This window comes from Hibiscus syriacus, unplaced genomic scaffold (genome assembly GCF_006381635.1).
Source record: "Hibiscus syriacus cultivar Baekdansim isolate YM2019G1 unplaced genomic scaffold, ASM638163v2 tig00116951_pilon, whole genome shotgun sequence".
NCBI lineage: Eukaryota > Viridiplantae > Streptophyta > Magnoliopsida > Malvales > Malvaceae > Hibiscus > Hibiscus syriacus.
Genome location: NW_024063482.1, coordinates 3351344 through 3364434, shown reverse-complemented (window position 1 = coordinate 3364434; position 13091 = coordinate 3351344). Strand labels below are relative to the sequence as shown.

Sequence of the window (13091 nt, the reverse complement as noted above, 5' to 3'; positions counted from 1 at the left end):
ACACTTCCTGTACAGTTTTCACACTCAGCGATATCTGGGTTTTCCCGGTTTTTGTAGGCCGGTGGGATAGTCAGTCATACACCTTCAGGGTCCTTATTCTATGGAGGTGCTTCATCGTCATCAGCTCCTCATCAACCTAATGTACATGCTCAGGACGATGACGACGACGATGGTGACGACGAAGACGATAGTGACTACGACGACGACGATGGTGACGACAACAACGACGATGATGATGACAACGAGGAGTCAGAACCAGTGATACAAAGAAATCCTCCTCGAGACCGACAGCCAACGCCCTGCGGAACACATTCGCGACGCAGGCATCGATAGAATTTTTTTATTATATTTGTATTTACTTTATTTTGTTTAATTGTAATTTTTTATTATTTCTCATTTAATACTTACTTTATTTTGTTAAATTTGTTGGAGTTTTTTTAATATAGACAGACATCGCACGTTCTGTCCTTTAGATTTACTCTTAACGACACAGCTTCAATCCCTTGAAGAGGTCACGGTAACTCTGTGACATGAAACATTTCATGTCTTCTAGAGAAGCTTGTTACAGACATTCCATTTGATGCAACAATTTTTTTCTGTAGATCTGCAACTAATCTAGGGTGATAGACATGACCGCCTTGCATCTAGGTTTGAGCTTGTCCCCCGAGCTTCGCAAAAAGCGCCCCCAAACAAAAATATATAGTTTTTACCAAAGCCGCTACAGGTAAGTGACGTGCACCCTTTAAGGTTGAATTGATTGCCTCAACCAAGTTGGTCGTCATGTGTCCATATCGATATCCACCATCATATGCGTTCGTCCACATTTCTTTATCGATGAGGCTGATGTAATCGTATCCTTCCTTCCTCGTTCTTCGCCCGCAAATCTTGAAGCATTGATTCAAACGTTCGAGGAAGTAGTTCGTAACCTGATCAAAAAATGTATAACTTACTAACTTACTTTCTTTGCAAAATTAAAATGATCAAAAAATGTATAACTTACTAACTTGCTTTCACTTACCCATGCGCACAATTAATTGACGCTCATCATTCTTCTTGTACCTTCCATGATAGTTCGCAGCAATGTGTCGGAGATAATACCTATGTTGGACAAAGGGTGGTTGCCACATTGGACCCAAAGACTCCATTGCTGCTTTGATAACATGTGCACGTAAATTTCGGAGGAAAAAAGCCCAAGAATCTGTATCTTCTCCTTCGACAAGAGCAAAAGCAACTGGAAGAATGTTGCGATTGTCATCTTGGACAACTGCCAATAATAAAACTTGCTTGTATTTTCCATACAAGAAAGTCCCGTCGATTTGGACCACGGGCTTGCATTATTTGACAACATTAACGCACTGTGGGTAACTCCAAAAAACCCGGAAGAATTTGCATCGATCGCGAAGAACTCGATCATTATGCATAGGAGGTTTCAAAGTCCACAATTGTCTCAGGATTCAACGTCCGCACCAGCCTAAACCAACCTGGAAGTTCATTGTAAGATGCATCCCATTCGCCATGAAGTTTGACAATGGCATTTTGTTTTGCCAACCAAGCTTTTTTTATAGGAGACGATGTACCCATACTGCGATTGTATAGCTGAAATCAACACTGCAACAGCTATATGAGAGCTTGCTTTTACCATGGGCATGATGGCTTGGCATATCACTTCAGAGTCCAAGTTGGGATGATCTTGGTTGACCCCTCCAGCACAACATGTGTGAGGACCGTTATATACTGTTAGTTCCCATATGTTATTTTTCCTCTTCATTTTCGATACGCGAACCATCTAATTGCATCCATTTTTGCGTCGGGCACAGTAGCATACATATTTTTCGGTCGTCGATCGGTTGACTCTGGACTGAACAGAATTATGGATATTTTAATTTTTGATAGTCATCATCACTTCTTCTTTGCTTGAAAACTTCATGCCTAAAGATAACTCATCATTATTTATTGATGATTAATATCCATAGTCATCGAGATGTGGCATATCCGCAAATTCTGGCCCGTACATTGCACCATAATCAGCTTCATACATGTGTGTAGGAGGGTCAGTTTGTGCCACATTTCCTGGAACTTCATCATCATCGGAGTTGAATTGTGGTGATTCTGGGTGAATGAATAGTCTAGTCTCAGCACCATCCACACCAAGCTCACGAAGCGGTTCTTCTGGTGGAGATGATGGTTCCTCCATGCTCTCCACATTTAGGCCGAAGAACCTACTACTTGCACGCCTTCCCCTTGAACTGGAAGGCATATCGACATTGAGATTGAAAAAGCTCGCAATCGAATGCCTCCCCTGGAGCTTGAAGTCATCGTGTCAAATGGAAACTGCACAGATGGTTGCGTCGATGGCATCTCCATATGGTCAAAGAAATTTGCAGATGAATGCCTTCCCCTTGAACTGGATGCAGTGTTGCCACACGTTGTTCGTGGACCCACCTCGGTACATATCGTAAGGAGTTGCGGATGAATGTCTCCCATTATGGCATTAAAATCATTACACATTACTGTAGTCGGGCTGTCAACTTGTTCAGCCAGCCCATAGTGTGAGCTTAAAGATTGACCCCGAACAGCACGCACTTAAACAAAATGTGCATACATCTCAATAGCGGCATCTGAATAATTACTTTGAGCTTCAACCATCATTTGAACATCATCATTGTTCGAAAGTTCGAACGCTGTATAAGTTAATGGCAACAATGATGTTGGAAATCTGTACTGTAACGACGACATTCTTCTATTACTTCAAACATGAATCTTCCTCGAAATCTTCGTTATCAGCTCCTCAAGAGTTATGTTTCTCTTGAATGATATTTTAACACGCTCATTTGATACGAAAACAACGCCGGTTTCATCTTCTCGAATTTCACCATCATAATAAACAATAGTTGTAAGTCGCGCCATTCTTTGAGTTTAAAAGTGCTGCAATATTATATCTGCAAAAAAATAACTTAAACAAACATGTTTAAATAAATTATATATAAACGAAAATATAACACAAAATTTTTTTTACACATCAACGTAAATAATTTAAATAATATAATTTTATATTATTACCTGCACCGCAAAACTATTTCGACGTATGCTCCCGCTTTCTAATTTTACAAACATAAAAAGTAATTGAAAATAATTAGTATAATATTTTTTTCAAATAATGATAATAAACAATAAGTATAATTAAAAAATTATAACAAAATTACCTCATAACGAAAAATCGCACGAACTTCTAAATCAAATATGAGAAAATTGCCAGAATTATTACTTGTTGACGGAATTGTTGTATTAATTTATAAGAGAGGATAGATTCAGGAGATGTGAGGAGAGATGCGATATTTATAAACATATAAGGTGCGGTACCAGCACCGCGTTATATGTAATTATTATATAGCGCGGATCAGGGACCGCGTTAAATATAATTTTGGTACGGCGTATAGCGTGGAGCAGGAGGCGCACTATACCCCACGTGTAACCCAGTCAGCGTATAGCGCGATACAGGGGCGCGACATACTCCACGTGGCGCCAAATCAGTATATAGCGCGGTTCAGGGCGAGCGCTTTACTGCTACGGGTGTTAGATCGAAAAATATAATCTGACCGGTGTTAGATCGGTAAATATACCGATCACCGGTAATTTTTAAGGAAAATCGCCGAGAAATGACACGTCATGATATGTAATCTCATAAAAGTACGTACCCAAAGACGACTAAGATAATATGTTTTATTCTGGTTTCCTTTTATTTTTTATTATCATTGTTTTAGATTTGTATTGTTGTTGATGATATTAATTTCAGATAGATTATCGATTGTTAGTTTTTTTAATTCTTTTTTCTTTGGTATATTTTTTTATAATCTGAATTATGTTAATTTTTTTTAATTAGTCTTCCTTTCTTCCAATGTTGGATTTGATGTCACCTCTTTATATTTAGATTTCAATGAGGTTTATTTAATTATCATGTTGATCTATTATTACTTTGAACCTTTGAATCGGATATTGATAAGTATTCACAATTATCAAATATATACGTCACGTTTGAGTTGCAGTAATACTAATTTAATATGCTTCATAGTTGATAATGATGTTTGTTTATATATATATGATTTATCTAAATTATTTGATTGAATTTTAACTTTTTTATAATTTTTTATTATATCTAGATGATTAGTTTATACACGGATAAATTTAGAAAAAAAATATTTAACTTATATAATTAACAATTAATTCTTGTTTTTTTATATTCTTCGTATGTTTTTAAATATTTTCTTTTTGTTTTATAAAATTAACTATTACCACAAATAAAAAAATATTTTGTTTTGCTTCTCATTCTTATATTAATTAATTAATAGAGCAAAAATCCTTATGTTAGACCTCTCAGCCGGTCAGTTTCGTGGCTCGTGGCGTATTAAATTGCTTCTTCTTCCCAACCTACCTAGGAATGTTCACCGGTATGGTCACATGATGTCTGCTTCGAACCACAGTCTCTTACCTGTTGACATGTCACCCGAACCTGGCTCTTACATCCCACGTAGGTTCGGACAACCGTTTATTATCGAACCTACCAACAATAAAGAAACAAAATCAGAAGAGTGAAAAAACAATAAACAATAATACCAAACTAATAAAATAAAATAAAACATAGATATACTCACGCCATTCGTAACTTGCCAGTACCGTTAATCAGTGTCGGAAGAAATAAGCGGTGAACGTTCTACATCTTCTCTTAGAAGCCAAAATCATGAAAAAGTAAACCCAGAAGAGCAAAACAGAGAAGCAAGCAATAAAAGAAAGTGGACTCAGAAGCAAGAATCCAAAAACCAAGTCTTTCATCTTTTTTTCTGGTCTTTTGCTTCTTTTTCAAGCCAAACCTTTGCTTTCTTTTTTATATAAATCTTTGACACTGATAGTTTCGCCATTAAAAGCTTTCACGGTTTGTGTCCCACGAAAATCCCACCTTCGCCAACCCAGAAGTTTTCTCTTTTTGTTCTTATATAAACTGTCTCTTTGCTTTACTGGGAAACTCGAGTTTTTAGCAATGGGTAAACAAGGAAGAAGAATGAAGATGGTTGCTCTGTTTTTGGTTGTTCTGTTTCAATGTAAATTCTTGGCTGTTGCAATTTTAGACCCACTTGATTTTTTGGCTTTACAGTCCATTAGGAAGTCTCTACGTGATTTGCCCGGCTCTAATTTCTTTGCTTCGTGGGATTTTACCTCTGATCCTTGTAACTTCGCCGGAGTTTACTGCGATTCCGATAAAGTAATAGCTCTTAATCTGGGTGACCCGCGTGCTGGTTCTCCGGGTTTAACTGGAAGAATAGACGCTTCCATTGGGAAACTATCAGCTCTCGCCGAGTTATCTATTGTTCCGGGTCGGATCTATGGATCGTTGCCGCAGTCGATCTCGCAATTGAAGGAGCTTCGATTTGTAGCGTTCAGTCGGAATTTCATCTCCGGGGATATTCCGGCCACTCTCGGCCAATTGAGAAGTCTTAAAACGCTTGATCTCAGCTATAATCAGCTCACCGGAGAAATCCCTCGCTCCATTGGAACCTTGCCGGAGCTTACCAACGTTATTCTCTGTCACAACCACCTCTCTGGTTCGGTCCCTCCATTTCTCTCCCAAGTCTTATCCCGGCTGGACCTCAAACACAATGCACTCACCGGTTCGCTCGCTCCCGACTCTCTCCCTCCTTCGCTCCAGTCCCTCTCCCTCTCCTGGAACCAGCTGACCGGACCGGTGGACAAGGTCCTATCCCGGCTTGATCAGTTAAGCTACCTAGATTTAAGTTTAAACCAGTTCACCGGTGCCATCCCCGGCCGTCTGTTCTCGTTTCCCATTACGAACCTCCAGTTGCAAAGAAACTTGTTTTCCGGTTCAGTCCAACCAGCTGATCAAGTGACAATCTCGACCATTGATCTAAGTCACAACAGGCTGTCGGGTCAGATATCACCAATGTTCTCGACGGTACAGAACCTTTACCTGAATAACAACCGTTTCACCGGTCAGATCCCGGCCAGCATTGTGGACCAGTTATTAGCCGGCGACATACAAATACTTTACTTGCAGCATAACTATTTGACGGGGATAGAGATTAATCCGACGGCTGATATTCCTGTAAGCAGTTCGATGTGTCTACAGTATAATTGCATGGTGCCACCCGTACAGACGCCGTGCCCGTTGAATGCCGGGAACGGGAAGACTAGGCCTACTGTCCAGTGTAACGAATGGAAGGGGTAGATTGGTAACTTTCACGAACTTTTGGGATGTTTGTAAAATAATACAAGAGGAGTTGAGAGAATCTTTTTAAGAAGGAATGGGCATTCGGATGTAGGTATGATTTAAGATGAATGTTCATATTGAAATTGAATTTTTTATGTTAATTATACTAATAATATTTATCCTGAATTTTTATCTGTGTCGATTCCATACGAAAATTTTTATTGTGTGTGTATATATATATATAATAATCAAATGGTTGTGATATGTGTCACTTTAGGTTTAGGACATTGACAATTATGAACACGTTTGTAGATTTTGATGTGAACATTATTGGTAAGGTCTATGTTCCACATGGGGGAGTGCTTCCCTACCAATAATTGGTAAAATAAAATATTATATTAGATGGATTAATTAGTTGACCCTTATTCCCATATGTAATGGGGTAAGTGAGAGGTAAGATAGTAGACTGTCCCCAATGTCAGATTGAGAGCAGCTTCCGTGGTAGACCTTCAAATTATGAATTGCCTACCGTGAGACTCAATCCCACGACCTCAAGGTTAAGAACCTTGTGCTCTACCAACTGAACTGGATAGGCAACTTCATTAGATGGATTAATTAGATTGGTAAAATTAAAAATCACCTTGAATCGGCTTCTTTAAGAATTGTTGTCAAGTGGTGTGCTTTATTCCCCCTAATGATTTGTTGTTTCAGGGTGCAATTATTAAACCGTTTGATAATGTTATTATCCTCAATCTGCCAAAATAGGGGGCGCTTGCTTATCTCTTACATGTCCCCTAATCATTTTTCAACCACACGAGAGCTCATGGAAATACAAAAGGAATACTGCTGAAAATGATGGACAGTGTTGGATTGTAAACACAAATAAATCGAGTACCCATTGATGGATTGTTGCTTTCAAACACAACTTTCTTTCTTCCCCATACGTGTGCAGAAAAAGGGTTTCAAAATGTTAAAAATATATATGATCAAGCACTTCAATTAACTGGTATGAAGCATCAGATTGTTTCTTTGCAAGTCGGTTCCAATCGATACGCCATCAGCTAGCTGCATTCAGTAACTTGGTCCAAAGCAACATTTATATACACACAGCGCGGTTTTCATACAGAATCAAGGATGAAAAAGGGAAAGCGTTTGCATTGTTTATTTATGTACAACAATTCATATGCATGGATGTTAAACAATTAGTCATTATTAGAGCTGATATTTAAACAGCATACAGATAGATAATCATATCATATAATGGTATATGTATAACTTACACTCTTACAGAAGTAGGGGTGGCCTTCAATAGTAATATCTCCTTCGGATTCTCTTTGTGCTCACCGGTGCTGGTGCTTCTCCACTACCAGGGAATTCCCACCTCACCAAATCCCCATCCCAGGAAGAGCTGACCAGCATCGGGTAGTACGGGTGCCAGCTACAGTCTCTTACCGGAGATGTATGGTGCTTGAGTACTGCAACTTGGGCTCCGGTTACCTGTATTCATCACTCATGTTATGATGCATCTTTAATTTACATTCATTTGCCGGCATAATCAAGCACTGCGTATAACGCTGATATACTTGTTTTTGTAGAATACAGAATTTACACTTTTCAGTGATGGTTCAACATAATGCATGCAACTACAGCTATTCAGCTCAAAACTCAGTCGAGTAACAATTTTGAATCTAACAGGGAGCACCATCGTGTACTAATATCAGTACAACATATCAATAATGTATACAATACTGAATAGTGACACAAAATACAACCTATAGGATAAGCAATATCAAAATTTGGGTCACTTACCACGTCATAAATATAAACCCGAGAATCATGAGATCCCGTATAAATATACTTTTGACCCGTACTGCAATAACAGATTCAAGAAATTGATGACTAGTTAATAAACAATTTAAACCATGGACAACAGTAAGAAGAAGATAAAGAAAATAACTCGTAAACCAAAATGACAACTAAAAGATCACCGAAGTTTCAACCAACAGCAAGAATCACAGCAACACTCACCTGTATTCCGGGGAGAAGTAACAGCGGATAAGAGTTCTCAAGACAGAGTGACCTTTATAAGTAGCCACTGATTGGTCACATGGGTGTTTCAAATCTCTAGCTTGTGGCGGGTAGTCCATCCATCTGTAATCCCATTCATAATTCCTAAACCCTAAATTGCTGCAATAAGATAGTAAAGAAGTCCTTAATTTAATCTGATTTATTCTTTTCAATCTAGGATGATGTTGAAGAAAGCATAAATAGCATTGGTTTCCATAAACTCGGTCCTTCATATTCCGTGGACATTGCTTTAACCAAAATCAATCTAGTAAATTAAATCGGAAATCCAAACTTATCACGATCTAACTGATGCTGAAATTGAAATTTTGAAGTTTCATGACATAGTTATGTAGAGAAAACCTAAACCATGCTGCAATTTCTATTTTAATAAAATAAAAAGATGCAACTAGCAAGAACAAATGAGAAGCCAAAAAATAAGCATACCAAGAGGCACTGGAAGACATTTTTCTGATATCCCAAAGCTTGATGGTCTGATCTTTACTATTTGATATGAAATAACAACCATCTCCACGACTGTCGATATATGTAACACCCTCCAGGTGTCCCATCAAGACCCCAGCCGGCTTATCTTTTGTAACAAAGCAACGCCTGTCCCACACCTAAACACAAATTAAACGTTACCGCCAATTGCCTGATCAAAATAAAGCAGATTTTCGTCTCACTTTCAGGAACATGTTGAGACATATTCAAAGACACTTTCTAATGGTGTTTGCCTTCGAATTTTAGTGATAGTGAATGGCAAATTACTAAAATACAGAAAGCAAAACAAACTCTTTGCAACTCACCATAGCCTTTTCAAACTCTTCAGTGTTAACACACAAAATTATGAACTAAAACTAAACTACAAATAATGGCCTTGGTAAGGTAATACATATCTGGCTAAAACTACAATAAAAAAGTACTATAAAAGTATATCATAAAAAAGGATAATGACATGTAAATTTTCTATGGATAAGAAGCCTGAACTCACCTTGCAGAGATTATCATCGCTCCCAGAATATATCAAATTACCACTTTCATCAGCAAAGGTTACTGTATTAACATCAGCCTGCAAAACAAAAATCAATTTTAGGACCCCTGGAACTATAGATCCAAACAGAGCCCCCCCAAATTACATGAAATCTTCCTATATTAAAGAGAAGAAATGTCATGTGAATTAAATTACAGTCAACAGAACATTTTATACTTCATGAGTGGAATCTTAAAACATAGAGAAAATGCAAGAGTTGTAAGTTAATTCAAAATTATTTAATTTTCAAAAGCTTTATTTTCTTTACTCTCACTTCTCAACTCTACCAAGCAACAAACAGAAAGAAAATTGCTTTTTCTTTCAAATTTTCCATCGCACCTACAACCACACTGATGGAAAGATAATATATGTTTTCCATCTTTCTATTTTTCTACTCCTTTAATTTCCCATCATTCCAATTCTTTCCACTTAACCATGCAAAGCATTAATGTTGATATAGATGAGGCAGGAACTTTTCAAATATATTAACAAATGCAGGAGGAAGGACTATAAACTGCGGCCGTATAACTTAGATACAACCTAAGTGGGACAGAGGCAACTGATACAAGAGCAAAATACTTGCATAAAACTACTGAGGTAGAAATGTCCATTGCTATAGATATTGTTCTCAAGGAAGCTAAATGTTTCAACTTCGAGACACTGATTACTATCTATATGCATTTAAATTAGTTGATGACAAGAACTTCCGTTATAAGCATAAAAGCAAAAGTACTCTTTAAAAATAGTGAAACATAATCAATTGACAGTGGTTAATGGTGTAAACTGATATATTACTTTCTAGTAATTTAAGATATGGTTTCAAACATAAATCAGTCATTATAACTGACAGATAAAACTTCAACAAAATCCAAGCAATAAAATACTCATAAAGCAACATACTTGTCAAATCAAGAAGACATGGAAAGTGAATTTACCATGTGTGCCCCAATTCGGAGGGACAGCTTGTTTGCTTCAAGATCATAAACGTATATTGAATCGTCACTGCTTCCAGCAACAAGTTCTCGTCCATCAGTTGAAAATTTCACAGAGAATATTCCAAAAGAATACCCTCCATCAGAAGCAGAAAAGTCCAACCCTTCATGGATCTCCTGAAAAACATAGAACTCCAAAACTGTGACCAAAAACATTGTTGGAAAAAAGAATATTTCGAGGAATAAAGTTACTTTATTCATTGTCAACTTTTAAAGATATGCATGCATCTAAAATAGTCAATTTCAAAGATTAATAGGAAGAGCATTTACCGTGACATTTGCAAGGGATTCTGTGTTAGCTGACCCAACATTAACAATATGGACTATAGGTGACATGCTGGTATAAACCTAAAACAAGGAATAGAATTTTGATTAAGATATCTGCAACAAACATGAAATTTAAGGTCATTGAGGAACAAGCGTTTGGCTCATTGAATGCCAACAATTAAAGTGCAATAAAATAAACAATGAGATAAAAAATAAAAATCCACTTGGACAAAAATATTTCCTTCATTTGTAGTTTAAAGAAGTTAGTCTAAGTTGATGTCCTTAAGCCCATATCTTGTAAATCATTAGAGAATGGTTTACTCGACTAACAATTGTTACTTTTCAAGTTAAGTCTTTTTCCATCTTCATTCCTTGAATTTTGTGTCTTCCCCATTATCTGCACTTTGTAGGTCAACATAGGTGAGTAAAGGAAAAAAATCGTCTGGTCACCACACACTACCAACCTAGTTACAAGGGCATAAAAACATTACAAGAAAACTTAAACATTAAAGCAACAGATGACCAGACAAAGCAAGCATGCGCCGAATTATGTACATACAAGTTGAAAAATGGCATTTGTGGATTATAAGCTCTGTGCTCACAGTGAATTCATTCTTCTGCATAAGTTTATATAACAGTATCCTATATCTGTTTACGTTTAGAATGAAAAATAAAGATCAGGGCACCAGAGAATAAGGTTCTATCTAGTATATTTTGTCATGTTGCTCTGAAAGTGAGACCGTGGCATTCTGTATGATACTGGCACTAATGAATTTGGAACTCAAAAGCTATCCAGTATTTCTTATACCGTGAATCCTTGTAACAAAACCTAAAGTGATATTTGTATCCTCAAAAATTTAAGCATGGGGTGATACAAAAGTGGGATGGTTTAAATCCCTTTACTGCACAAAGGGAGATGATTTTAAGCCTTTTAGTACTTGAAATGTGTTATCTTACAAATAACAAGCTCTTTCATCTTTCACTATGACATTCTCTCCCATGGAACTCACATTTCCCCTGCAGAAGATATGCCAAATATATAGTTTTCAAAAAATTCACATTGACAGGAAGGAGAACACTCAGCACATATGATAGAACTAGACGGAACCCAGGGGGAGGGGGAGTTCATTCCAGCAATAAAAATTCCTTTAGAATAACGAAGTTAATTTAAAATAATGTGTGGAGAATACACAACCAGAAATCATTGAACCATCTCAGATATGCAAATATAATTAACCATATCAAGTATGAACTCACAAGATAGCGCTGATCTGGTGAAAGGGATGTGTCAGTAACTGTCCAACGCAAACTTTTGGCAAGAATGTTCTTCTGAACTTTCCAACCTCCATCCACATTGTATATCCTAATATTGCTTCCCTGAAAACGAACATTCACAATCGAATTAAATCAAACCTAATACTACCTATATTCCAACGTATTCAATGTCAAGTGAATATTGCTCAGATTTAATAAAATCAACAACACCTGAAACCCAGCAACAAACAAAGAACCATCAGCTGAAAATTGAGAAACATAGGCCCGGCTGGTCGCTTGGTCCACAAGCCAAGGACCATTTTCAGGCAAATATCTACTAAGCATGTGACAACGATCTGCTGATGAGAACCCTCCTCCCCTTCCAGAATAGTTACCTTCTCGACCGGCCAACATCTTCGCCGGGGAAACAGGTAGTTTTTTCTTTCTCGGCATGAGTTGGCACAGTCGTTCATTAGGCGCTGATTTGAGGTTCGTGAGCTGCACGATCTCGTGGTCTACTTTACCGGATGGTTTGCCAGACCTGTTACTGCAACCAGCTTCATTGGTGACATCACCGCCTTCAAACAACTCGGATTCTAACTCCAGCTTACTCATGGCATACCCCATTTCGACAATGACAGTCTACTGGCTGTAAACAACTTTTTTTAATATAAAAAGCTCTATCGAAATTTTTGCATGTGCTTCTACATATCTATTAAACCTTCATATCAAAGGACATTTTGTTTGGTTCTTAACATTTCAAACCTTAAAAGAAAAACAGAAAACATATATAAATTTTGTGTGTATAAACATAATACTCAAAAGGGATTTGTAATTAAGGAAAAAACCCATGTTCCATATAATCAAAACAATGAATTTCAGCACAGTTTGACCAAGCTTAAACACTTCCATACCCAGAAAAAAATGCAGGAAAACCCAACATAAAGAGAAGTGTTAAAGTTTCATAGAACCGAATACATACGAACAAAAAAGCAGCACCCACTGATTCGATCGTCAAACAAGAGAAACCCAAACTTTCTTGAACATGTAAGTAACAACTAACAAGGCAACTGCACAAGACAAGAAAAAAATATAGAAGTATATAAAAAAAATAAAAATAAAAAGCTTAAAGAGTCAAACAAAGTGGATAAAAAGGGACTGTGAAGGGCTTTAGCCTTACCTGTTTTGTTCTTTCACAGAATTTTGAAGCCTTCGGAGTTTGGAATTTGATGTTGCTGAGATTCAGTCATATCATACATAAATT

At 37.2% G+C, this 13091-nt stretch overlaps 2 protein-coding genes and 1 long non-coding RNA gene across 5 annotated transcripts in view; 2 read left to right on the top strand and 1 right to left on the bottom strand.

The window, feature by feature from the left end:
* The window catches only part of LOC120189176, a 26332-nt gene extending 16097 nt beyond the window's left edge, over positions 1-10235 (top strand). Inside the window, exon 3 of the long non-coding RNA XR_005522481.1 lies at positions 10117-10235. This is a non-coding gene — a long non-coding RNA (uncharacterized LOC120189176). The remainder of the gene's footprint in view (positions 1-10116) is intronic.
* Positions 4876-6323, top strand: LOC120189175 (probably inactive leucine-rich repeat receptor-like protein kinase IMK2). Its single transcript, XM_039192515.1, has one exon. The coding sequence runs from the start codon at positions 5033-5035 to the stop codon at positions 6233-6235; it is 1203 nt and encodes a 400-aa protein (XP_039048446.1). The 5' UTR covers positions 4876-5032; the 3' UTR covers positions 6236-6323.
* On the bottom strand, positions 7410-13091 carry LOC120189172 (LEC14B protein-like). 3 transcript variants are annotated; one of them, XM_039192512.1, is made up of 10 exons: positions 13008-13091; positions 12059-12476; positions 11831-11950; positions 10577-10654; positions 10250-10423; positions 9276-9353; positions 8729-8904; positions 8246-8404; positions 8027-8087; positions 7410-7714 (listed from the first exon to the last, which is right to left on the bottom strand). In XM_039192512.1, the coding sequence occupies exons 2-10, from the start codon at positions 12452-12454 to the stop codon at positions 7523-7525; spliced, it is 1434 nt and encodes a 477-aa protein (XP_039048443.1). In that variant the 5' UTR covers positions 12455-12476; positions 13008-13091; the 3' UTR covers positions 7410-7522. The 3 variants fall into 3 exon arrangements, with proteins under 3 accessions (XP_039048443.1, XP_039048444.1, XP_039048445.1); XM_039192513.1 differs by lacking the exon at positions 13008-13091 and adding an exon at positions 12814-12897; XM_039192514.1 differs by lacking the exon at positions 8027-8087 and having other exon boundaries at positions 7582-7714.